General features: G+C 40.6%; 4 protein-coding genes across 6 annotated transcripts; 1 reads left to right on the forward strand and 3 right to left on the reverse strand.

Moving 5' to 3' along the window:
• Nucleotides 1–412: 412 nt before the first annotated feature.
• On the reverse strand, nt 413–4,276 carry polr2c (RNA polymerase II subunit C). The gene is made up of 9 exons (XM_033634800.2): nt 4,090–4,276; nt 3,688–3,737; nt 2,366–2,434; nt 2,194–2,246; nt 1,788–1,916; nt 1,651–1,702; nt 1,346–1,514; nt 1,164–1,238; nt 413–963 (listed from the first exon to the last, which is right to left on the reverse strand). The coding sequence occupies exons 1-9, from the start codon at nt 4,173–4,175 to the stop codon at nt 819–821; spliced, it is 828 nt and encodes a 275-aa protein (XP_033490691.1). The 5' UTR covers nt 4,176–4,276; the 3' UTR covers nt 413–818.
• Nucleotides 4,277–4,643: 367 nt separating this feature from the next.
• On the reverse strand, nt 4,644–10,651 carry coq9 (coenzyme Q9 homolog (S. cerevisiae)). 2 transcript variants are annotated; one of them, XM_033634797.2, is made up of 9 exons: nt 10,545–10,651; nt 8,954–9,206; nt 7,664–7,799; nt 7,279–7,421; nt 7,016–7,100; nt 6,789–6,893; nt 5,596–5,751; nt 5,254–5,307; nt 4,644–5,013 (listed from the first exon to the last, which is right to left on the reverse strand). In XM_033634797.2, exons 1-9 carry the CDS (start codon nt 10,600–10,602, stop codon nt 4,978–4,980), a joined length of 1,026 nt encoding a protein of 341 aa, XP_033490688.2. In that variant the 5' UTR covers nt 10,603–10,651; the 3' UTR covers nt 4,644–4,977. The 2 variants fall into 2 exon arrangements, with proteins under 2 accessions (XP_033490688.2, XP_078024298.1); XM_078168172.1 differs by having other exon boundaries at nt 6,687–6,893.
• A 490-nt stretch (nt 10,652–11,141) lies between these two features.
• Nucleotides 11,142–16,136, forward strand: ciapin1 (cytokine induced apoptosis inhibitor 1). 2 transcript variants are annotated; one of them, XM_033634798.2, is made up of 9 exons: nt 11,142–11,243; nt 11,911–12,144; nt 12,263–12,406; nt 13,262–13,341; nt 13,599–13,758; nt 14,537–14,619; nt 14,861–14,976; nt 15,133–15,214; nt 15,340–16,136. In XM_033634798.2, the coding sequence occupies exons 2-9, from the start codon at nt 11,988–11,990 to the stop codon at nt 15,448–15,450; spliced, it is 933 nt and encodes a 310-aa protein (XP_033490689.1). In that variant the 5' UTR covers nt 11,142–11,243; nt 11,911–11,987; the 3' UTR covers nt 15,451–16,136. The 2 variants fall into 2 exon arrangements, with proteins under 2 accessions (XP_033490689.1, XP_078024299.1); XM_078168173.1 differs by lacking the exon at nt 11,142–11,243 and adding an exon at nt 11,816–11,834 and having other exon boundaries at nt 11,910–12,144.
• Nucleotides 16,095–24,021, reverse strand: prmt7 (protein arginine methyltransferase 7). Its single transcript, XM_033634796.2, has 17 exons — nt 23,768–24,021; nt 22,798–22,834; nt 22,339–22,488; nt 22,032–22,140; nt 21,691–21,803; nt 21,355–21,584; nt 20,714–20,894; nt 20,507–20,634; nt 20,247–20,385; nt 20,079–20,162; nt 19,924–19,971; nt 19,686–19,775; nt 19,211–19,372; nt 18,778–18,852; nt 18,318–18,478; nt 18,009–18,105; nt 16,095–16,992 (listed from the first exon to the last, which is right to left on the reverse strand). The coding sequence occupies exons 1-17, from the start codon at nt 23,860–23,862 to the stop codon at nt 16,834–16,836; spliced, it is 2,058 nt and encodes a 685-aa protein (XP_033490687.2). The 5' UTR covers nt 23,863–24,021; the 3' UTR covers nt 16,095–16,833.
• Nucleotides 24,022–24,043: the final 22 nt, after the last annotated feature.

A 24,043-nucleotide genomic window follows, 5' to 3' on the forward strand; every position in this document is an offset into this window, starting at 1 on the left:
GCTTTTTTATCAACTCTGAAGTTTGGCATTGTACAGATGTGATAGAACATGTCTATGATAATTAGCATATAGAAATATTATTTGTACTGCTGTTTTTCTGTAGTTAAGCCCCTCAGGCATAATTATATAGCACTGTAAAATTGTAGAAATTAAGACTTGTGACTAATAAATGAATGTCATTTTCTCTTTTGCAAATCACTTTCAATACTACACCCACTGATTGTCATCTTTTTCTTCCTTGCAAGGGAGGGTTTTTTTTTTGTTGTTTTTATTAATTCCCTGACTTTATTTTGAAGGGCTAGTTTTTTTTTAAATTATCATTTCCAGGTGTTTGAACGTTTGTATTTTAAAACACAAACTAAATATTCAACCCATTGAGATATTACAATAAAGACACTCTTAAAAAAATGGATCACAAAGTTTCCAAAGGCAGATTTATTTAAAAAGTAACATTTAACAAAATAATAATCTAACAGTGTAAGTGTCACACTTCCAACCGGAAAACCAAATTTACATCATTCTGAGACAAAATCCCTTCGAGACACTAACCTTGCATTGCATGGTTTAACACACACACACACAGCTTAGGTTACAATCACTGCAGGGAGCTGAAATCATTTCAAGAACACACATCCAGGTAAACAGTCATTTTGTACATGGAAGTCTCACAGTAATTATGTTGGTTTCAAATGATGAAACATTTAACATAATAGTTTTTACAACTTCTTCCATAAACCGTAATTGTGACCTAAACAATGCTCAGTCAGCCCTCTGGTTATTACAAAGCTGTGTAAATGCAGGTCTGTTGAGGAACGTCCTCAGTTGATGGTGAGCACGTCGCTCTGGATCTCATGGCTCAGCTGAGTCTGCAGGTCGCTCAGCTTCTTCTTCAGGACAGCCAGTGCTGACATGACGATGGTCTCCGGTCGCAGAGAGCCACATGACTCCACGTTGTAATAGAACCTGTGTGCAGGGGAATGTCTCAGATGAGCTGTTGCACTTCTGACACTTACCCTCTGCTTTACTTTTAGCAGATTATAATTCAAAGACATTGTTGTCTTAGATTTTTTTTTACAAAAACGTATATACTGTTTTTGTTTTTGGTATTATATTATTACACCTTCGCAACAAATTCAATTGAACGTGGGAGATTCTTTTCTCACCTTTCTGGCTTTCCATTGGGGTCATAAGGAGCCTGAACCTCATCCTCTTCAATCTCTGAGTATTCACTCTTTGGCCTGAGAACAAAGTGATTTGCAACATTTATTCATCTTAAAGTCATCTTTCAACGTTATATATTTAACAATAATCCTTAATGAAGAGCCACACTGAAATGAAAACATACCACTCCTCGGGTCGTGGGTAGACTGTGTGTCTCAGTGCGTTGTCAGGGTCGTACTCAAAGGAAACCCCCGCTGTGGGGTTCCATTTGGCGTGCTCCTTACCAAAGCCTTTCTTGGCGTATGCCCTGAGCCGCAGTTCCTGACCTTTACGAAGCTTCACCAGTAAAATGTCTATGTTGTGTCAGGGAGGAAGTGGAGGAGGAAGGAAAGGTAAATGTTTAAAATGCTGTATAAAATGGTAGACAAACAAAATTATTTGACAAAGACAAACCCATAACAGCCAGTGTAAAGACACCTATAAGCTTACCATCTTGTTCAACATAGTCGTTGGGATCATTGTCTCGACTTCTGGAAGTCACCTAGAAAGCCCAATGAAAAAGTGTCAGCATTTTCTTCTGCTTACACTCCTCTCTAATGACTTTGATTAAGGAAGAAGAGACTCACTGGGATGACTCTGGGGTTGTTGGACAAAAGGTCGCGTGAGGTAACATGACGTGTCTGGTCCTCGGTACATCGAACATCCAGCGTCAACTCAACAGAACACTCTGGACAAAAGTCATCACAGGTGCAGTCCTGCAGGAGGATCAAAGACACAGACAAAGTCCTCTTGTAAACAAAGTTACAACCGGGAACAAACGCTGCCAGGATCTTGGTATTATATCCCATTATTGAACAAAATATTCAGGACATTTTCAAAGATATGGTTTAGAAAATAAATAAATATTGAATATCTGTTTAGTCTTGAGTTTCAAGTGTGTATTGTCACATCAGCAGTGGTCCCTGATTACTGGTGTTGCATTTAAGGGTCATTGGGCAACCTCACTGATGACTGGTAGAACAGTATACTTACCCTAGAATACTGCATTTTGTCCACAATGTCATCACTTGTGAGAGGTATGAGACCTGACGACAAAGGAAACATCATTGTTGTATATCATATATCATTATCAGACCTCTCTGGTCGTACTGCAACAGTGCATCAAACTGCATTGGAAGTGGATCCTAAACACTTTGATATGTACCAACTCTGTGTGCAATGAACTCATCATGCAGCACTGATGAATTGGCGTCAATCTGGATCCAGTCAATTGCTGCAAATAAAGTAAAACAAGTACAAGTTAGTCATTTCCAATTTTTTTGTGACTACATTCAATGTTGCTCATGCAGTCATACAACTCTCCATCACCATTTCAACTCTCTTCAACCATATTTTGTTGCATTCTCTTCTATGTGACATCAAATAATAATAGGCAGGATACTGTATGATTCAGGGTTAATGATATACATTTGTATTTAGTTGCTGCTTTGAGAGTTGCTGCACTGAACTGGGAGAACTTCACAGAGGACATTAAAACATGCTAGAGTAGGAAGAGCACATCTGTGAGTAATAAAAGTGATGATGTTTAAATTACAATTTAGCTGACTTGTCACAGCAAGAAAGGCACAGGTCAGATACATTTGTTCCCATTAAAGGTCCAGTGTGTAGGATTTACAGGACATATTGGCAGAACTGGAATATAATGTTTATTATGATGTTTTCATTAGTGTATAATCACCTAAAGCTAAGACTTGTGTTTTCGTTACTTTAGAATGAGCTGTTAATTGATAATTGATACAGCATAGTATTGCAATATTTTCGTGTGGCAATATTTATCTATGCATGAATGCCAAGTATTGATTTTTAGGGATGCACGATAATATCGCCACATCATCTATATTGGCCGATATTGGCTTTGAAGTGAAATATCAGAATCTACCAACATGCTTTTTCTTCTTTTACACAATGAATGAATATTACACACACTGAAAAATGTTGTATTTCATGTCTCCATATGCTCGTATGTAACGAGTGACCTGATGAAGAGCTGGTAGGCTCGAAACATTCTCCTTTTATACTATGATGATAGAATAAAGTATATATATATATATATATATATATGTATTTTTTATTTGGAGCAGCTACAGTGTTGCGAGTCTTTTTCTTTCTTCCATATGCTCGTGGCCATGATAAGAGTAAGCATGCATAATGTGATGTTAATTCCACTACAGATGAGAACTGATGATCACTAAAATTAGGTGGGGAAAAAGTGGATATATTCATATCGGTAATCGATCAAATTAGTTAATACATATCGGCTTATCTGATATTGGCAAAAAATTCCTCTGGCCTCTAGTGAGTCCCACCTGTGTTAGTTACACTTGTGCTCTTCCAGCTGTGGGCTAGTGTCTATTTGCATCTCAAGACAACACAGTGAGTTAAATGACTCCAACATACTGTAAAGCAACAGTACCACATAATAAGAATAATAATTCAAAACAGAGGCTAACACAAAAGTCACTTTACCTATAGTGGCAACTTCTGACATGAAGACACGGCGGATGGAGTTTGCAACCCTAAGAAAGGAGAAGAACAGTTGTTTTCAGAGGTACAGATTGTAAAAGGTAACAGAAATGACACTTTCAATCCTCCATAAACTCCAATGTAACCCACAACAGCAAGTGAATATCAACCTACATTAATGTGACAGTTTAACTTTTACATTAACTAGATTAGTTTACACTATGCACATACACATTAATGTCAAGGATATTCTCAGTTACAAATAGTATTATAATTTAAGCGCGTAGTACCTTTGTGCTGCTATTTAACGTGTAACGTTAATAATGTTATAACTTAAGATGAAAACAATGGCTGCTCTCTGACACATACGCTCTCATACAGACAGACACATAAATTAATACTCACGCCAAATCAGTGTTTTCAATGACAAATTTGACATTTTCGTCTGTCAGTTCTGTGATTTTCACCGTCGGTTGGTTAGCATACGGCATTATTGGAGTTAAATAAGCCTAAAATTGAACGTAAGAGAATCTTCTACACACTCAACTACCGCTGCTTCGGCTCGAAGACCTCCACGGAAGTATTTACTTCCCGCTGATTGGCCAAGAGATGTGAAGACGAATACTAATTGGTTATCATGAAGTAAGGAGGCGGGTCTTCGGTTAATATCCGGGTCACGTTGTACCAGGAAGTTCTTTTTCAAAATAAAAGCGCTCAATGTTGCTTTTGTTCGTTTGTTTTCGACATTATGTGTCTACTTTGATTATTTTTTACAGTCTTTGGATTTGCCCCATGACAAAAATTGCTTTATACATTTTAAAGCGCTTTGTTTGTCCGTGTCTTTTTTGACACAAGTCACAAAGAACAGTGACTTCCAACTGCAAAACTCCCAGAGTTGAACCTTTGTAATGGATGACTGATTTCATAGTAACGACATAATTAAAAAACAAACACATACCTTTTATATACAATATATATATCTACTTTATTTAAGTCTCGGTCCAACAAATGACAGATCACTGTGTCCAAGAGAACAAATAATCTGAGCAGGAGGGTGAATTCTTGGACAGTAAAACAAATCAAGACAAGCCACTTTCTTACACGTGAGCAGAAAGAGGCCTGTAACTATGGCCTGTGACAAATAATAGATTTCCCTTGCTGGATGAAATCCATAATTCAATACCTTCAGACTCAGTTACAGTTAATCAGAAACAAGAGCAAAAAGAAAATTGATCTTCAGCTCATCACACAAGCCAGTCAGTCGGGATCAGAGTGAGAGAAGGATGGTTTCCATCATCGCCTCTGATTCAGTCCTGTCAAGTTCTTCAGCTGTGAAACACAAGACAAACCACATTTTTATTCATACAATTAAACATCTTTACATATTTTTCAAAGAAAATCTACATTCTGTAAAATGTAGAGCCCCTTCAGTGTTACCTGGTTAAAATGTATTGAATGTATCAATCAGTAAAACTCTTTACAAAAGGAGGAGGGAATGATTACTAATGTAGGGGCCAAGTTTTTGAAAAGAGGAGTTGCATAAATGATGAACACGAGGCAAACACTCACTGTAACAGCAGCTCCCATGAGCCCTTGCACCACTGTTTCACCAGTCGACTGCACCTACAGAATGAAGTGGAACACATAACTTGTGACATATTATTGAGAAATTAGGTAATCTAAAACAAGATAACACCTGAGTCTGTTTTACTGCCTTCATTCTGAACTCATTGTAATATGTATCAAAGCATCTTCATCTTTCTCAAACTGATGGGTAAAACTGGTAAACAGAATGATGGGTATTCCTATACACAATAAGTATTAAAAGAAGTCTTAAAACAACTCCTCAGTGACCACACTTCATCTGTTCACCCTTGTGTTAAACCTTTTAATGCTTTATAAGCACTCAACCTGTTTGGCAGTGCGCGCCATGTTGACTACATCCTGAATGCGGTTGTCAAGGAAGCTCCAGGTGTCCTGGAAGTCTGGAGAGGAATCCTGCAGCATCACCAGCTCTGTAGTGTTATAGATGCCCGTCAGTGCTGCCCGTTTGGTGTACCAGTTCATCTACGAAAGACAGGGTTGATACAGAAAGTTCACATCATGCATTTTTCAAAGAGACAAACAAGACTTTGTCATTTTAAACTCAATGTGCCTTACATTACACATACAGCTACAGGTGACATGTACAGAAGAATACACTAAATAAAATACAAGAAAGAGCAATAGCATTAAAAGAGAAGAGAAAATACAATACAAACAGAGGACAATTACATTTTAATTAATTTTAACACTGATTAGTAACAATGATAATTTGTTTACGTCATTTTTGAAGCACGAATGCCAAAAAAATTTCAGGTGTTAAGTTTCTCAAATGTGACACATTACAACTTTTCTTTGTTTACATCATAGTAAACTGAATCTCTTTGAATCTAGACTTTTTGGTCGATACCTGATGACGTCAAACTGGACTCTGAAAAACAAGGATGAACATATTTTTTGACAGTCTATGGACCACATGATTAATCAATTAATCAAGTAAATAATTCTGTTGCATCACTGCAGCACAGTGGTCTTAGTTTACCTTTTTTAAATATCACTGAGGCCACTTTGATGCCACTTTTTTAGTTTGACATGCTGCTTCATGAACTGATAAACTGTAGCTGTGATAACACTTGCAGAAGGGAATGGTTATTTTCCATCCTAAAAAATGGCAAATAACAGTGTATTTTTTTTTTACAATTACAACCATTGAAATATGTTAATATCATTCAAATCCTAAAGCTGATGTCACGTTGTCGGAAAACTACTTTTAACATGACTATCAGGCTGTAAAGGAGGCATGAAAAGATTATGTAAGGGGTAATCTACGATGAAGGGTGACTGGAGTTGTAAGACATGCAGATATGCATTTTAGGAGGCCAGCTAATCAGTTATAAGTTATACCCCTGGTTCGTGTTGCAAACAGGGATAGAGTCAAGTGTTGGTGGGGGGGGAGTAACCTGGGAGGTGGCAGGCCTGATATTGTGGGGGTGGTGATGAAAGGGGGACAGGAAGGTATGAGCGGAAGAAGGAGGGACTCGAGGGTGATAGGATCCACTCACGTCTGTGGAACGGTCTCCGGCATAATACCAGATGTCATCCACGAGGGTGGAGAGGTGCTTCAAGCTGTCTGGGATGTTGTGAGGAAGGAGTAGGATGCTCATCGCCTGAGTACACAGACAGAGAGTCAATCATCAAATGCAGTTTCTCTTCCAGACCTGACCTCTGCCAAACAGAGGAGGACACTGAAGTTGACTTTCCCCTGTGCTTGTCGTCATGTACGCTATACCTGTGGCCAAGTTTCAATGTAGGGGATGTACATCCTCAGTCTGGTCTCTACAGCATCTCTAAGAAAGTCAGCAGTCTCCTTTGGTCTGCAACACAGTGGCCAAAAGCTGAAATCTGCAATTTTCCATTTGGAGCTCAAACAGTAAAGACGTTTCTACAGCTTCTACAAACAGAAGTTTAGAGAATTTACGCTTTAACCATAGAATTAAACTGCAGATGTTTGTGTGTGTGTGTGTGTGTGTGTGTGTGTGTGTGTACACGTACTCGGCCTGGCCCAGCTGGACCTGGTTGTGCTGTTCAGCCAGGATCTCGGTCAGCTGTGAGTTGCACTGGGCAATGAAGTGTAGGACCAAGTCTCCGGCTCCTTTATAGAACATACCACTGGAAGCAGAGGACAGGCCCAGTGTCTGGTACAAACACAACACACAAACACAAACAAACAGGTAACGCAACATTAGCCAAATAAGTTGCAACAGCGCAAGCAGAGACAAAACATCACTTCATTCTGGCCATCTAATAACCTCAAAAGAGGAGGAGGTTGAGAATGTGAAGCCTCCTTGTGGCCAGGAAAAAGGGGAAAATATAGAATGCCAATTTTGCGCTCTGAACGTGTGCTCTAAAGCTAATTCACTTCTGTACGGCAGCTCACCTCAGCAGCGGCTGCGATGGCTTCCATTGACCAGCCGTGCTGTGGGACAAACTCCAGAGCAGCCGTCAGGATTCGAGCTTGAAGCTGCTCCTCCGTTTCATATTCCTCCCCATGCTCTCCGCTCTGGTCCTGGTAACTTTCCACAGGCACACAGAGAGGGCATAAATGAAGCACTGAGAGAGAAAACATGGCGTGAGCTGAAGTCATGAAGAGCCACTTGCATCTGTTTGAGTGTCAGTCAGTACCCAGAAATCCTCTAAGGTGAGGTCAGTCAGCAACACAGAATTAGTGCTGTAACAAAAGTTGTCCCCTCTCACATGCTGAAAATGTGTGACTTCATCCCAACATCCCATCTGTGAGCTTTAGGCTCTTTAATTAGAAAGAATTCTTTGAGTCTCCAGTTGCAAAAGTAACAAGGAATTTCTTAATCCAGTCAGCTATTGCATTGCATGACAAACATGCATAACACTTACCATACACTAGAAGACTCTGAAAAGACTTAAAATCTGACACCCTCTCACTTCTAACGACAATGTGAGATTTAAGTCACACACTAAGATTTTGCAAAGACTGGCAGTCTTGCAGGGTCACAATTTGCAAAACTGCAACTGGATTTCTTTTGAGATTATCTCCCATCCTGCTCCTGGTGGAAAATATTACACCAAACTCCCTTTAAAAATTATCTATTAGAATGAATAATCCCTTACATGTCCACAAAAACACATAACTCTAGAAACACAAGATAAAAGGCGTCATATATCGACTGTATTCTTGTCAATTTGGCACTGATATGACCTATAAAGATAAACTGTATTTGTGTACAAACTTTACATTTTTGATTTTGTCATCTCAACTTACTATCAGCCTCCGCTGATTAGCAATTTCAGTGTGATGAGACTGTGGAAATGAGAGGTCAACTGTTTTAGAAATTAAGATTTTTCACTAAAATAAGTTCTGAAATGCTGAATTAAATACTGACTCTTGTTCACTCCACAGTTTCTCCTCCTTCTAAACAGCACATGAGAACCAAGACTTTTACATTTTCCATGTCTACCCAGTTTGCTGCTTCTTGTTTGGTGCTATAGAGAGTGCAGCTATTGGTTGTTAACAATGTTCACATCATTAAACTTCAGTATCTGCATGTGACAGGAACAAAAACATAAGAATTATTTTAAATTCATTTAAATTAATTACTTGTCTTAAATTAAATAATACTTATCAAGTTTGGTTTTATTGGAATGTCAAGACAAGAAAAAGACACTTGTATCTCAAGTCTTTGTATAGACTGACCTTGTGTTTGGCTCGGCAGCCTCCTCAGCAGCTGGGTCAGGTGAGCCTTCCTGGGAGGCTGCTGCTGGTTCCTGTTCAGCAGAGTGAGCCTGGTAGTGCTCATTGTAGGTTGTGGATGATGATGATGATGAGGAGGAGGATGAGGAGGGGGGTTTGTCAGATTTGGATTCATCCTGAAGCCTCAGTGCTGCACGGTGGAAGCCTCGGCTCAGGCTGCTGCGTTGGGGCTTTGCTGCTGTCGGTGCAGCCACCACTGTTGGGAGAAATATATATTTATTAGCTTCTAAGTATTTGGTTCGGAGAGAATGTGACCAAACTCTATTATGAGATGTCACATTTATATTTCTACCAGCAGCCTGGGACACTCTTCTTTGGAAAATGCTCCAGTTCTCGGTTTTGAACGCAGCCTTCTGCCTACTGCTGTTTGCAGATCTCCCCAGATGATTGACTGGAATCAGACCAATTTCTGGCCACTTTAGAACAGTCTAATATTTTGACCTGAATTATGAGGAGCTTTCAGGTCAAAATTTATTTTTAAGCACACTCAGCCGGAGTGATTTTAGCTTGTCTAGTTGTAACAAAATTCAGTTGGGCTTTTTCAAGTGGTGACTTCTGGACCGTTTTTGTGATGTTACCAATGAATTAAAGTTTAAACTGTTGTACGCTGTGTGGATCTGTCTGGCTGTTGCTACAGGCAGCTTTCTTCACCATATATACAATCCTTCTCTGTAGTCCTCCATCAACCTTTCTCTCATGCCTCACATTCTAAATGTCTTTGTGTAGACTGGATAAGAAACATTTCGATCCTGGACAGACATCTAGATATTTTTGTAAACATATTTTTTATTTTTCCTACAACTTTTATTGTGAATTGCCTTTCTTTCTTCTCCTCTAATTGTGTCCAGTGTGTCCAAAATTGTTTTACGTCCTGTCTGTGCATGTAGATTTGCAGTGTAATAATGTTTATAATCAGTAATTTCTTCGTGACGTCTGTATAACACCAAGGAACATGAATATGCACATCATAAACTTCAGTCAGTCACCGGAATCTGATTTCCCCATGTGGGTCTTGATGATGCACAGATAACTGCAGGATGACGAACGCCAAAGCTGTCCAATTAACGAGTTGCCTGTCAGTCAATATAACTTTATGAGCCAGGAATAAAATGCAGCTGTGTGCCATTTTCCCTCTGGTCCAAATGAACCGAGCTGCAGGAGTGAAAGCACCCTGAGTGCAAAGGACAACATTTGACAGCTTGCATAACCAGAGAAGAGACGCCCCCCAGTTGCTGTAAGGTGTTTCTCTTGAAGTGCATGCTTGAATGCCGAGGTCTTAAGAACCATAGCAGCACGACGACCAACCGTCTAATAAGATAGTTTTGAAAGCCAGCAGTCGATAAAATGTTGCTCAATTGTGTCCTTCATGATCGCCGTTTGTGACCGACTTTGGCACGGATAGCTAACGTCAACACTTGCTCGTCTCAACGTCATACAACAAAAAAATTAAAGAGTGAAATTCAGCTCAGTGAATAATTTCCCAGGCAGTCCACTGTACACACATGACAGCGACAGTACAGTAGTCTTGTCTTACCGCTGCCCAGCCCCCGAAGTGCCCTTCCAGCTCGCAGACCTCTCAGCAGCGCCGCCATGTTCAGCTGCGCTGGGCTGTTTTTTTGGGGCACAGTTGCGTCACTTAAGCGCGACTCTGGTGTGAAATACAAACTATAAAGTTAGCAACAATAAGACTGAATATAAATTGTCGCTGTTTATTTCATGGGTTCTTATGAAATGTGCTCTGCTATTTGTACAGTGCTGCTGCTCCTGTTTTAATGTTTTAATGCTGCTCCTGTTTAAACTGCAGTTAAAATTAGCTAAGGTGGCTAAACTGGCACATTTACTGAGATGTCTATTAATGCATACTGTCCCTGTAACTTTAAACTGTATGACTAAATGAACAAATATCTTACCAACTGACGAATTAAATAAATAAATAGCGATTTATATAAAATAAAGGGAAGGAAGGACGCTGCCTTCAATCTAAAACACATGAGAAATGGTCTATTTCAATAAATGAAAAAAACCCAACTATAACAAATGGGGATATGCATTTTTGTGTTTACACTATTATAAGTAAGTCCTTAAATATATAGCCCACATTTTTACCGAATGGCCAAAATGTTATTAAAATCTATGGTCACGGCACACTGAAAATTATTTTATTTTTGAAAATTCAAACCGGAAACACACTTTGTGTAACTTGACAGTGAACTCTCCAGTGAGGTAACGTTGGGTAAGTCAGTACGTAGGATTGTAATTGTCATTTCATTAATTTAACCATCAAATGCGTTTAGGAACACTCAGACAAACATATGAGTATATTTTGTTAGTGGGCAGCCATGTACCGGACTCTACCAGTGTTAAAATGCGCTTATAAATTAAATAAGAACCGGCGTTTTCTGCGTCACACTTGCTTTTCACCTGAATCAACAAACAAGCTAACCCGCTAACTAGTAGTTAGTGGGTTAGCTTACATGTAGACACTTTTACAATGTAAGCCTAAAGCTGAAATAAACACCACATATTTTGTTTGTGTATTTTAACGTTATAGAAGTATGACTATGGTAAATGAGAGTAGTGAGAACCTGCCAGACTATTGCACCTTTCATCGTTAAACGTAATGTCATTCTTTTAAAAACAATGTAACACTATTTTTTTATTACAGTGGATTAGCAATAAACGGCTATCTGCGCTGGTATTATGATAACAAACGCAAATAATCCCAAGGTCATATGTATTTTTTAAATGGGATTGACACAGTCAGCATGAGGCCATTTCTATATTTATGTGCTTATAATACTACATGATAATGGTGGTAACGTTGCTTTGTTATGCGTTTGGTCATTTCCGTTGGTCTGGCTGTATTATCTCCAGTAACAGACACGTGTCTTCACTTTCAGATGATCCACAGAGAAAACAGAGAAGCCATTTTGTAACTATAACAACTTCAGTAAATCAGCACTTCTCTTCAGAAGTCATGGCAGACCTTGGCATCAAAGCAGGAGACAAGGTGATGATGGTTTGGACTCAGCCCTCATCACCAGGAGCTCTGAAACAGCATGCAGAGGAACTGGGTGCCATTGTTGGTCCGGACAGCAAAGTGTCAGTGGAGAACATGGACAGATTATTGCTGTGTGAGTGACTCGTTACTGGATTACACTGACAAAACTTTTATGTAACAAAAGTGAAGTACGTATAACAGTTATTATACATGGCAAAGTCAGGAGTAAAATAATCCTCTTCTCTCCTTAGCCTCCCATCCAGCGTCCACCTTTGACTGGGTGCTTTCTTGCCTTCTGGCTGATAGCTCCTCCATCCACAATTCAGAGACTCTAGAAGAAATGGCCAGAGTGCTCAAGCCTGGTGGGAAGCTAATTCTGGAAGAAGCAGTCACAGGTGAAGTATTATTCTGACTTATTTGACACACTGAAAATAAAAGAGAAAACCAACATTAAGTTCATCGTAAGGTGTGTTCCACCGTCAGATCAGCTTCAGTGCACCTTGGCATTAATTATATAAATCTCTGGAGCTCCAGTGGAGATGAACACCATCACTCCAAAAGATATTCCTTCATTTGGTGGCAGTGATGGCAGTGGAGTGGTGTCTGACATGTTGGCCCAAAATCTCCTATAGGTGTACAGTTGCACTGAGATTTGGTGACTACAAAGGCTATAGCATTTGATTCACATAATTTTCATACCCCTCCACCCATTCATTGACCTCTCATGCGCTGTGAATGGGGGCATTGTCATCATGAAAGACACCATTCCCATCAGGATAGAAATGTTTCATCACAGGATAAAGGGGATCACTCAGAACAACTTTGTATTGATTTACAGTGACTCTTCCCTCTAATGGGACAAGTGGACCCAAACTATGCCAGCTCAATGCCCCCCACAGCATAACAGAGCCACCACAACCCATCACTTTAGGGGTCGATCATTCAGGTTTTTCCTTTTATTTGTCACCTGTCTGTAGATGTTTAATGTCTGAAAATGATGCCTTTCTGGAAGGAAAATAGACGATGGAGATGGAGTCACCTGACACTCACATGGCAACATATTTTAGAAATGCGACACGGCATTATGTGTAACAAGATACAATCCCCTAAAAAAACAAATGTATTGTTACTCATCTATGAATGTTATTTATTTCCTCTTCAGATGTCTTTATCCAAAAGGTCACTGGTCTGCGCTGATAAGGTTGTGACTCTACTTGTGTTGTGTTTGACTTGTTTCTGTCTGTGTTCAGGAGCTGAGGCGCAGAGTGTGAGGACTGCTGAGAAACTGATGTCAGCTCTGAAGTTGTCAGGCTTCATGTCAGTGACAGAGGTGCGTGAGTGGTACATGATTGTTGTTCAAATAAGTTATCTGCATTTGCACCTTTATACATTGTGCACTAGAGGGGGAAGTTGCATGTACCAAACCACAATGTACAGGCAAAAATAAAAGAAATGTAATCCTGTGATCAACCACATAAAATAAATCAAAAATCTTACATCAGGTGGAGAAAACATCTGCACCAGTGAAATCCTGTTGCAAAATGTCTCCTTTTTAATCATTGACCCTCTTGCTTTCTCTCCACCCAGGTCAGTAAAGCAGAACTCAGTCCTGAGGCACTGAGCTCCCTCAGGATGGCCACTGGTTACCAAGGAAACACTCTGTCTAGAGTCCGCATATCTGCCTCCAAACCCAGCTTTGAGGTGGGATCATCCAGCCAGATTAAACTGTCATTTGGGAAAAAGCCAGGTGGGTTTATAAGCATTTTAAGTGTATTTTTGACAAAACTCTATGTGTATTATCCCAATTAAAATAACTGATTGTCCAAAGGGGGGGACAACAAATGGTCAAGAAAAACATATAGATAACCAGTCATATCTTGCACACATGAAATGACAAACATAGCTCTACAAATGTGTGTACATGATGTCTTTTCCATCACTTTTTGTTTGTAGAGATAGTTGAGATTGCACCTAAGTTGTTGACCAATATACATAAAAATGTATGTCAGCTTAAATTAAACTGTGTGCAGCTGCTTGTGGAGATGCAGCTGACAGCTAGTCATTTGCCACATGGACATGAAGCTTTGTACTGTACGCACATCGTTAATTTCATACAGATTTGTGTCTAGGACAGTCAAGTGCAAGTTTGTAAAACAATACTATAATTTCTGCTTTCTGGGATTCATGTAGTCGTGGATCATTTCCTCTGTGCAACTGACCTTAAAGTCAGTCCACAGCTTCACAAGCCCAAGATGCAAAAACTGATTGAAAACTGAATTTATCCATTATCTCATGTTTATTGCTCATCAGTGAATTGGAAACAGGTGTGATCCATCACAAAGTGGATCTCAATCACCTGATACGACTAAAAATTATCTAAGTTTATTGATTTGAGAGGTTTAACTACAGAGCAAGATATGTGAACAAATATTGAGGTTCCTTCTTTGCTTTTAAACTTATTTTTTGTTTCAGTGAACATAATTCTGTGTGATTTTGAAGTTGCATATTTGTATTTTCTCCTGTAGCTTCAGCCGAGAAACCTGCTCTGGATCCCAACACTGTCAAAATGTGGACACTGTCAGCCAATGACATGGATGATGATGATGTGGTGAGTTATGGATTTTGAATCTTTGTGTCCTTACAGATGGACTCATTAAATACAGTTTGGCCAGCTCAGTAGGGAGCAACACATTTTCTTTTGACCACAGCACACCACCTAACATATTGTACTCATAAATGTTACACACACATATTTCCTTCTTAGACTGTCAATGCATATGTCGTTCTGTACACTGTGCTGTCTTCATTTACAGAGTCTTTCTTGTCCCTTCTGTTCCTCTTCTCTGTAGGATCTGGTGGACTCTGATGCTCTCCTGGATGAAGATGACCTGAAGAAGCCAGACCCAGCTTCTCTTAAAGCAACCAGCTGTGGAGGAGCCGCCAAGAAGAAAGCCTGCAAGAATTGGTAAGGTCAACACACAAACATTTTTAAACCATAGACAAAAGCATGTGGTGGATTGTAGCTATAACAGGAGTTTTAGAAAATGTTACATTTTGTACCTTTATCCATGAAAAGCATGTAAACATCACATGACGAACTGTATGTTGTATGTTTGTGTAGTTCCTGTGGTCTTGCTGAGGAGTTGGAGCAGGAGAGCAAAGGAAAACAGAAGACTAGTCTACCGAAATCTTCCTGTGGAAGTGTGAGTATATTTTGTCTTATATTGTTAAATGTCAGCATTTTCCATATTACCTCTCCTGACATGCCAACCTGTAAACAATGTGAAGAAATTCTTATTTTACTGATCTCCATTTCCTCGTATGGCAGTGTTACCTTGGCGATGCGTTCCGATGTGCCAGCTGTCCGTACGCAGGGATGCCAGCATTCAAACCAGGAGAGAAGATTGTGCTGGACAACAAGACGCTGACTGATGCTTGAAACACTGATTTCACTCCCCTACCGTTCATGCTTCAGAGTTTTACATTCCTTTCTTTTCCATCCACACTGAGATGCAATGCAAAAAAACAGAGTTGAAATCTCTGCGTCTTCAGTGGAGCACATTGCAGATGTGATGGGGATTTCAGCCTGTTTGTCCGCTCAGTGAGATGGCTTCTATTTGATGCATTCATTGTTTGAATTTTCCAACAAACATCTGGTTTCCTCAGTGATTCACCAGCACTGATTATGATGCCCTTGTGTAGCAACAATGGCAAACTATGTCCACTGAGATTTTCTTAATTTGTTTGGCAATGCAGCTTTGACAATGAGCAAGAATGAGATTTGAATAAAGCAGAAAAGTGCACTGTCATTGCAGTTTCACTCCTGCTGTTGTTAATTATGCAAACTGTGGGGAGAGTTACTTACAAGGTTTCTAATATGTGGAAACACTGGAATGCATTTGTTCTTATTTTTTTTCTCTTCTGACCACTGACATATTTACAGTATCAAGGAAAAATTCAGTGGTATTCACCAGAGCAATGTAAGCATACAGAGGTCCATACAAACAGCACAAACTGTCCTGTCCAAGCATATTTATGTTGCCTTGTGTTACATTTTAATACAATAAACTAAAGTCAGGCATCTACTTGTACACATCCCATTTATTTCATTAAAAGAGGCCAAAGTCATTGGATGGTATATTGTCATATTTATCAGCACATTGCTCCATCACAGTTGGATAACAGCACCACAAATGAAAATGTTATGTGGTGTCCAACATTAATACTTGTAGAGCTCATCGGTGATGTCATCGCCTTGTTGGTTCCTGCAGCCCATTCGTCAAAAACACGTAACATCCTTCATGGAAACTTAGCAGTAATAATACCAAACAATGCACAATGTAAAGCTTTATGAAACATAACCGTAACTCATTTGGCTTTGCTGTACGGATGTATTCATTCATAAAAAGTCAAGGTGGTCTCTGGTTACAAACACAAGGGTCTATTTTGCATCTCTAATCGCACTGAACTGACTGAACATCCATCAGCCAGTTAGTGACACCCACCTTTGATGTGAAAGATTTATTTTGTTGAATTATTTATTGTAGAACTGCTAACTCCTCCTATGGGTAGCTCTTAATATAAATTATCATAACTATTAAGATTATGCAAAAAATCTGGGATGTTTTGGGCAGTTTCATGTTCAGCTGTCTGATACAATGAATTCTGCTTTGTTTTGGTATGATGATAATCACATTACAATTTAATAACATTTTAAAACAATATTGGCTGAACCACAGATGTTAATGTGCACCCAAAACAACAAAATGCAAACACTGGTGTGAGGTAAAAAGCATCAACAGTCTGTTCCTCAGTCTCCACTTCACTGAGACTCGATGCTGAAGTCCATCTTAATGTCTCCTAAACTGGGTTCAAAGGTGAAGCTGTAAGACACTGCGGCTCTGCCGTCACCTGAGCTCTCCCACGGTGACCTGAGAAAATACACTCCCTGTTTCCTGTGTCGACTCCACTCGCACTCGCCCTGCAAGGAAGGCACAGACTCTGTCAGAAAACGACTGTTGATAAATAAACACTGGAGCAGCTTGATAGATTAGAGACAAAGACATTAAAGGGAAAGTTTGATACTTTTCAACCTGGACCCTATTTTCCATGTTTTTGTGTCTATGTGACAAACAGGAACAACTATTCTTGAAATTCGTCCAACATTGAGCGAGACTGCTGCAACCAGCAGCAGTGAAACAGGCTGCAATGTAACCACTTGGGGTATGTTCACACCATCAATTTACATCCTCTAAATGTTCTTGCTTTTGCAACTGACAGGCTCAAATTATTATCACAACTTATGGAAAGCATTCCTACAGAGAAAGACCTTTTTGTTTAACCATGAACCATGAATATGCCATCACCAAACCCACCAGACTCCATTAAAAAAAACAGTAACTTTAAAATTAAAAACAAACAAAATAAAAAACACAAATATATTGGTTTGTCTTTCCACTGTTCCAACAATCACAAGCTCTGGGTTGGTTGAAATAAACCCTCAATTCACCCAGTTAGAGGTGAACATATACTGGATTTATACACGCTTAAATTGCCGTTTATTTAAATGGAGTCTGGTGGGTCTGACAATGGTGATTTTGGGGTCTTTTTTTTTGGCTTCATCTTTAACAAAAAGATCGGTCTCTGTAGGGATCCTTTCTACAATGTTGTCAGACATTTAAAATAACAATCTGAGTCTGTCAGTGGCAAAAACCAAGCACTTTTAGTGGACATAAATTGACGGTGTGAACATGCTCCGAATTACTATATTGCAGTCTGTTCTGCTGTTGATGGCTGCAGCACTCTTGCTTTAAACTGGCCCAATTAAAAAAAAAAAAAGTTTATTCTTATGATGAAAATAATTGTTAGTTGCAGCCCCAATGTCTCTGAGATGAGTGCAATGGACAACAAAAGACCCAAAATGCAGAAAACATGAAACAGCTCAGGGTTCGAAGATGATCAATACGTTAAGAAGAGGCTTTAGGTTAACGCTGATACCTGCTCACTGATTGGTCCAATCAGTCCTGCACTGACAGTGATGTCATCTGTCAGGTGATATTCCATCCACAATGCAACACCATGGCAACGACCAACCCTGAAACAAACATTTAAAAGACTGTTAGCTCCGCAATGACGATGTGTTTGTTACAACACAAGAGTGCAGTACACTGTGTTTATCTGTGAGAGCTCTGGTCAACTACGTTTTTGGGGTAAAACGTAAATGATCAGTTGAGCCCAAAATAAATATTTAGTCAATACTCTGGTATATGGTTCCTGATCTCAGACTGACAGACGAAAACTCCATACCTTACGAGAGGCAGTGAGCCCTGACTGCTGATTGGCTGTTGAGGGACGCACTGTGTGAAGTCAAAGGTCATGACGGCTGTGGACTGGGTCAGAGCACGGCACGGGTACTCCCAGAGAGGATGGGGCTCTGCCTCACGGGACTCACGGAAATCCAGAGATTGCTGATGTGGTGAGTGATTTTTAAATGAATTATTTTGCAAAAAATAAATTATTTGGAAACACAAGAAAGTCAAAACAGACCAAACTCAGCTCCCCTTAACTTCAGGTAAACACAATGGATATATAGTGTCATCACATCAGTGTTCAAACCATAAACACCCCATTTGTTTAGGGACATTGTTTGTTTGAATCATGCTCTTACTTCCAACAAATCTCCCTTTAATATCAAAACCTATATTTTGAGGTGGTTGCTAAGCCAGCAAACTGGCTGCTAAGAGAAATTAACATGTAATAATCTTACCTGGACCATTTCATCCATGGGTGAGACATCGAAGCCCTCACATGTTCCACACGGAGCTCTTATCCTCCACAAATCCTAACATAAAAAAGACAAGATTAATCCAACAGAGACTTACCTTTAACTTTGATACTTAATATTCTATCATACTATTATAAAATGCACATTTAGCCTTAAATTGCACATCTCGTCTTTAGTACTGCAGACCACTGAGGACTTGAAGCTTCTGAAAAAGTCAAGAGGACCCTGAATGAGAATTGCTGATAAAGAAAACAGTGGGATACAAGCACATCAGACCTACGCAAAACCCTGACTCTGTTTGTTCCACAACAAAATACAATAATGGATGTGTATTCATGCTTTCTTTTCAAATGTGGGAGGTAATTAGGTAATTTAAAAACATGTCTATGTATGAAAATATTTCCATCTGTCTCACCTGGAACTCTACCGCCATCATGTGAAGTGTGGCAGAGCAGGGCAGGATGGTGGCATTGGGGCGGAGAAGGCCTGCCAGGGCGGTCCGACAGTACCAGAAGAACAGGGAGTGCCAGGGTAGGAGGCTGGTGCTGAAGTATGGCTCACCCATCAGGACTGAGATCTGTGCGAGAGATGCTTTACACTCACTCCACTGAGATACACATCACTGACATTTTATCATCAAATTGTAAACAATAGATTTGCGTGGGATTTTCTGTTTCAAACTTTATCAGATGGATTGAATTACAACGAATGTACAGCCAAGCAACTCAAAAGAAAAGAGCCAAAGCAGCATTAACTGATTTGTTGGCTGATTTATAAAAATATGGATTAGTGCATCTCAAAAGTCACAATGTGTAGGCCACACTCTGATGGTAATACCAACACTGTAGCAGGTGGCAGTGCACACCACTGGCCGCATGTTCCAAAGGTACCTGTTCTCCTCCCAGATCGTTACTGGTCAGCTGCTCAGGCCTGATCTCCAGCAGCTCAACACCTCCTTTTATCAAGTTGGCTTCCAACACCTGCAGAGAAAAATGTGTAGCATCAGCATCTCTTATACTGTCACTGGAGTTCTGTGTTTTTGTGTTGATACACCTAAAAGAGTGACAATATTAGGGCTCATCTGTCCGTTCTCAAGGATGAGGTGGAAAACTAAGTAGTTGTTATTACCTGCTCAATAACCTGTTTGGACATTCTAGAGTTTTCCAAACCATAAACCTGAGCAGAGGCCGAGAGAATAAAAAAAACAGGTCAATAACAGAGTGTGAGAATGGTATTTGGTTTGAAAAGGTACAGTATGTGTCCACATGTTCAAAGTAGAGTACCTTCTTGGCTCCCATCATGTGAGCAAACACAGGAAGCAGACTTCCATCGCTGACGCCAAGACACACACTGTCCTCCCTCAGAACCTGGAGTACACACAACAGGTAATCAGAGAACAGTCGTATCCATTAACTCTTTAACAGGTTAGATTCTTGCTGGCCTTCGCTTACGCTGCGCAGCGCGCTGACATAGCTCTCTGTACGCTGCCTGTCGTTGAGTTCACCGAAACGCGGTCGAGTCCAAACCAGATGAGCTTGGCAGGTGCAACACGGCCGAGACGGAGGACCCTCAGTCTGTGAGTCCTGCTGGCTGAGGACAGAAACATACACAACAATAAAAGCATGTAGACCTTGTGACACTGACACAGATTCAAACAGTGTTTCTGAAGTAAAGCAGGAAATACACAGCTATGTTGTCTCTGAGCTGTTACCTGTGAGACTGCAGACTGTACCACAGACTGTAGTCATCATGGCAGACAGTCAGACTCAGCTCCTCTCCTCCTGTCACCCTGCTCTCCACAGGCAGGAAGTACACGCTCTGCATCCAGTGGTCCCGCCACTGAAACACACCACAGTAATCAGCAGGAGTTGATGGGAGCCACATGTAGAGCAACATAACCTAGTGTCCTATCACTCACAGGGGCCATCTTTGGCTGTGGGTATGTCCAGCTGGGAGCCATGGTGCACACGATGCTTCCACTGGGATCCATGTCGAGGTCCCACCATGACAGGATGACCTGGGCCTGACCGCTGGACTGAGCCACAAACTGGGAGGAGTAGGACTGGAATGCGCTGCTTACTGGTTTACTGAAATCCACACTGAGAGAGAAGAAAGGAGTGCAGAGGGAGGGAAAGCAAGACGTGAAACTACAATTACCGCCTCGCAGTTGTATGCCTCCGAACAAGCCAAGTTACAGTTACAGATAACATCCATGTCTGTCCAGACTCATGTGTAGCAGTGGCAGCAGACAATGTTTCAAATATGGATGTTGCTGCAAAGAAGCTATAAATACTAAAACATGTTTTTTGAGGTCACAGTGACCTTGACCTTTGACCACCAAATTCTAATCAGTTCATCCTTGAGTCCAAGTAGAAGTCTGTACCAAATCTGAGAAACTAAGACATCGCGTTCACAAGAATGAGATGGCTGCAAGGTCATAGTTACCATGACTTTAACCTTTGACCATCAGTCAGTTCATTGTTGAGCCCAAGTAGAACAACGTTTGTGCCAAATTTGAATATGCCTCCGGCCAAAACAATCTGGAGAACACTTTCTCACCTGAACATGGTGCAGAGAGGGCTAAGCGGGGTGAAGCTGTGAGGAGACACTTGGCTCAGCTGGATGTCACACACTGAATGAGCTCCAGCACAGTGGCCCACAGCGGGCGGCGGGACAAGGCGGGCCCCCTCCACTTCCACCGGCTGCAGCTGAGCCCAGCTCCACAGCAGCTCCGACTCCACCAGCTGGGCGTAGACAGTGGCTCGGTGAGGGACCGCCTCACAGCCCTCCTGCAGGGTGGAGGGACACGAGGAGACGGATATGACCACCAACAGTCTGCAGTTTATTTTAGCCAAAATGACATCGGCAAAGACATTAACATATATACACACACACCTGGACCAGATTTTGGTGAGCATGCTCATAGCTGGGCAGGGCACCTTCACCTATCAGTTCTGTGTCAAACAGCTCTGTGGTCAGAACATTGGCCTTCATTTGCATATCTCCATCTGTAGTCAATTACAAACACAACACATATCGCATCAACACAAACATACTAACAATCAACATGATTTCATCTCTGCAGACTTCTCTCAGGACTCTAATTCACAGAGAATCACATTTCTCATTGTAGAAAACAACAGACACATTAACTTCCACAGTCATGTGACAGAAGCAAAGGAACACCAACGTGTATAAAGTGCAGCTGTGTGTGCATTCGTGTGAGTCTCTCTGACCTGGCCCCACAGTGACATCAGTGGAGTGTTTGTTGATAATCTTGATCTTTTCAGAGAAGCCGTTCTTCTCTACAATGCACCGCGCTGCATCGGCCATGGGCTTAAAAACCTGCAGGCATGAAGGAAACAGAGATGACACCTGGCATCATTTGGGATTTGAGGAATGCAACCCTAGTGTCCATTCATGTCCTGGTCAAAAAGCAAGCAAATTTAGCATGCCTGCTGAAATTTCTGAGAGCTTAATTAGGGGTATTGCCCCTTGAAATGTACAGTCCTCATCCAGTACATAAAGCAAGAGCATCTCTACCTCCACAGCATAGCAGAAGTCGGCTCCAGCAGTGACAGCCATCATGGACAGTAGGCTTGTTCCTGTCCCGATGTCCAGGACAATAACCTTCTCACCACGAGCCTTTACTCTGGCTACAGCTGCCCGGATGCCCTGGTAGTACTTCTTATTCTGGAGGCAGAGAGTACATCAATTGTGTCAGTGCTGAAGAAGAGCGAGAAGCTTAACAAACAGATACATAGTCAGTGTCATGCCTACAATCAGCTTTGTTTTCTTCGTGATTGAAGTATAAACAGAGGATATCTTGATATTGCACACCCACCAATTTCACAATATGTTTCAGTACACACCCATATCATGGAACAGTCTCATAAAACACATAAAATACTTTAAATCTGAAATAACTACATCACCACAGCAAACTCTGCTCCATTACAAACATATAAAGCAGAGGTTGATGTCATGTTTTCCAACACTCACCCTGTCATGGTCATGTAGCATATCAGCATAGCAGGACCTGAAAGATAAACATGGAACAACAGATTTAGATGGTGAAATTAATATTAACACTAGTCCCATGTGCTGTACAATAAGGACAAAATCCCTAACTCTGATAAAACTCTGGCATTTTTTTTTACGCTTTGCTTTTTAACAAATAATAAATAAGAATTCAATTTATATATATTTACATATGTCAGCTGATAAGGGACTGTTAGTTATAAGGGAGGAGGGGGTGGTGCAAAAAGGAAGAGGCATGCCAAATAATTTTTTAAGCACTAAGGAGGGACTTTTGTTTTTCTATTTTGGCTTAGGGGAGGGGCATACAAATATTTCTGTATTTTGTATTTGTTTTACTCCAAATTTTTTAATTTTCCTTTTAAAAATCACCAAAGTTACACCATTTATCACAGCCAGAAACTGTAAAAACAGAAATTATCCTTTGAAATTTAAAATTTACGACAGTTCTTGGACACATCATGTGGGACAAACAAACAAAACCCAAATCTGAGCTTAAAATACTGACCGAAATCAGTTTATGCTACAGTAATAAAATAAAAAATAAAAAATAAAATAAAAATAAACTTGTATGTATGTATGTATGTATGAAATACTTGTACGAGCTTGAGTTGTACAAGGACGCATCACGTCACACTGCATATAAAAACTGTCACAGTAAAGTTGGGTTGCTTGTTGACAGAAGTTACTTTAACACTCAGACTCAACAGGGATTCTGGGGCTTTAAACTCATCTGTTGGGTTAGCACACTTGACAGCACAACCACAGAAAACACATTTTAACTGTCTGCTCCAGTGTTGTTGTCGTGTTTTCTGAAGGCTCATAATAAATTCCAGTGTCCTGTGTACTGTTTTACAAACTGTACCACCAACAACACCACTCAGGTCCGTGCAGCTCCTGTCTCTCGGGGCTGTGATGCTAAGCTCGGAGCTACCTGGCTATCTCCTGGTGGTAGTCGTACTCCTCACTCTCCTCCACCCAGTCCAAAGCTCCGGTGCTCGGGTTGGCTCTTCCACAGAAGGTCTTCATCTCTGCCACAAGTGCTGCAACACTCCGGTAACATGTACGACTAATTACAAGCTGTTGTTAACGAAATACTCTACACAAAGTCTTAAAGTAAATCGGATTACAGAGACAGCGTTGCTCGAATGGAAGCGGCCATCTTTCCCAGCGACGTCACAAACTCTTTGAGTCACGTGACTGAAATCAT

This window comes from Epinephelus lanceolatus, chromosome 5 (genome assembly GCF_041903045.1).
Source record: "Epinephelus lanceolatus isolate andai-2023 chromosome 5, ASM4190304v1, whole genome shotgun sequence".
Classification (NCBI taxonomy): Eukaryota; Metazoa; Chordata; class Actinopteri; order Perciformes; family Serranidae; genus Epinephelus; species Epinephelus lanceolatus.

Bases quoted from the DNA above. Each gene is read 5' to 3' on its own strand.
- polr2c (XM_033634800.2), bottom strand. From the start codon at position 4,175: ATGCCGTATGCTAACCAACCGACGGTGAAAATCACAGAACTGACAGAC. The intron at 2,435-3,687 runs GTAAAGTGACTT...CTTTATTTGCAG, and splicing joins GTCAGAAGTTGCCACTATAG to CAATTGACTGGATCCAGATT. The intron at 1,515-1,650 runs GTAAGCTTATAG...GACACAACATAG, and splicing joins CGACTATGTTGAACAAGATG to ACATTTTACTGGTGAAGCTT.
- coq9 (XM_078168172.1), bottom strand. From the start codon at position 10,602: ATGGCGGCGCTGCTGAGAGGTCTGCGAGCTGGAAGGGCACTTCGGGGG. The intron at 9,207-10,544 runs GTAAGACAAGAC...TTCTCCCAACAG, and splicing joins ACTTCGGGGGCTGGGCAGCG to TGGTGGCTGCACCGACAGCA. The intron at 7,422-7,663 runs GTGAGCTGCCGT...TGTTTGTACCAG, and splicing joins CCATCGCAGCCGCTGCTGAG to ACACTGGGCCTGTCCTCTGC.
- ciapin1 (XM_078168173.1), top strand. The intron at 13,342-13,598 runs GTGCGTGAGTGG...CTCTCCACCCAG, and splicing joins GCTTCATGTCAGTGACAGAG to GTCAGTAAAGCAGAACTCAG. The intron at 13,759-14,536 runs GTGGGTTTATAA...TTTCTCCTGTAG, and splicing joins GTCATTTGGGAAAAAGCCAG to CTTCAGCCGAGAAACCTGCT.
- prmt7 (XM_033634796.2), bottom strand. From the start codon at position 23,862: ATGAAGACCTTCTGTGGAAGAGCCAACCCGAGCACCGGAGCTTTGGAC. The intron at 22,489-22,797 runs GTGAGTGTTGGA...CTCTGCCTCCAG, and splicing joins TGCTACATGACCATGACAGG to AATAAGAAGTACTACCAGGG. The intron at 18,853-19,210 runs GTGAGACAGATG...TTTTTATGTTAG, and splicing joins TGATGGCGGTAGAGTTCCAG to GATTTGTGGAGGATAAGAGC.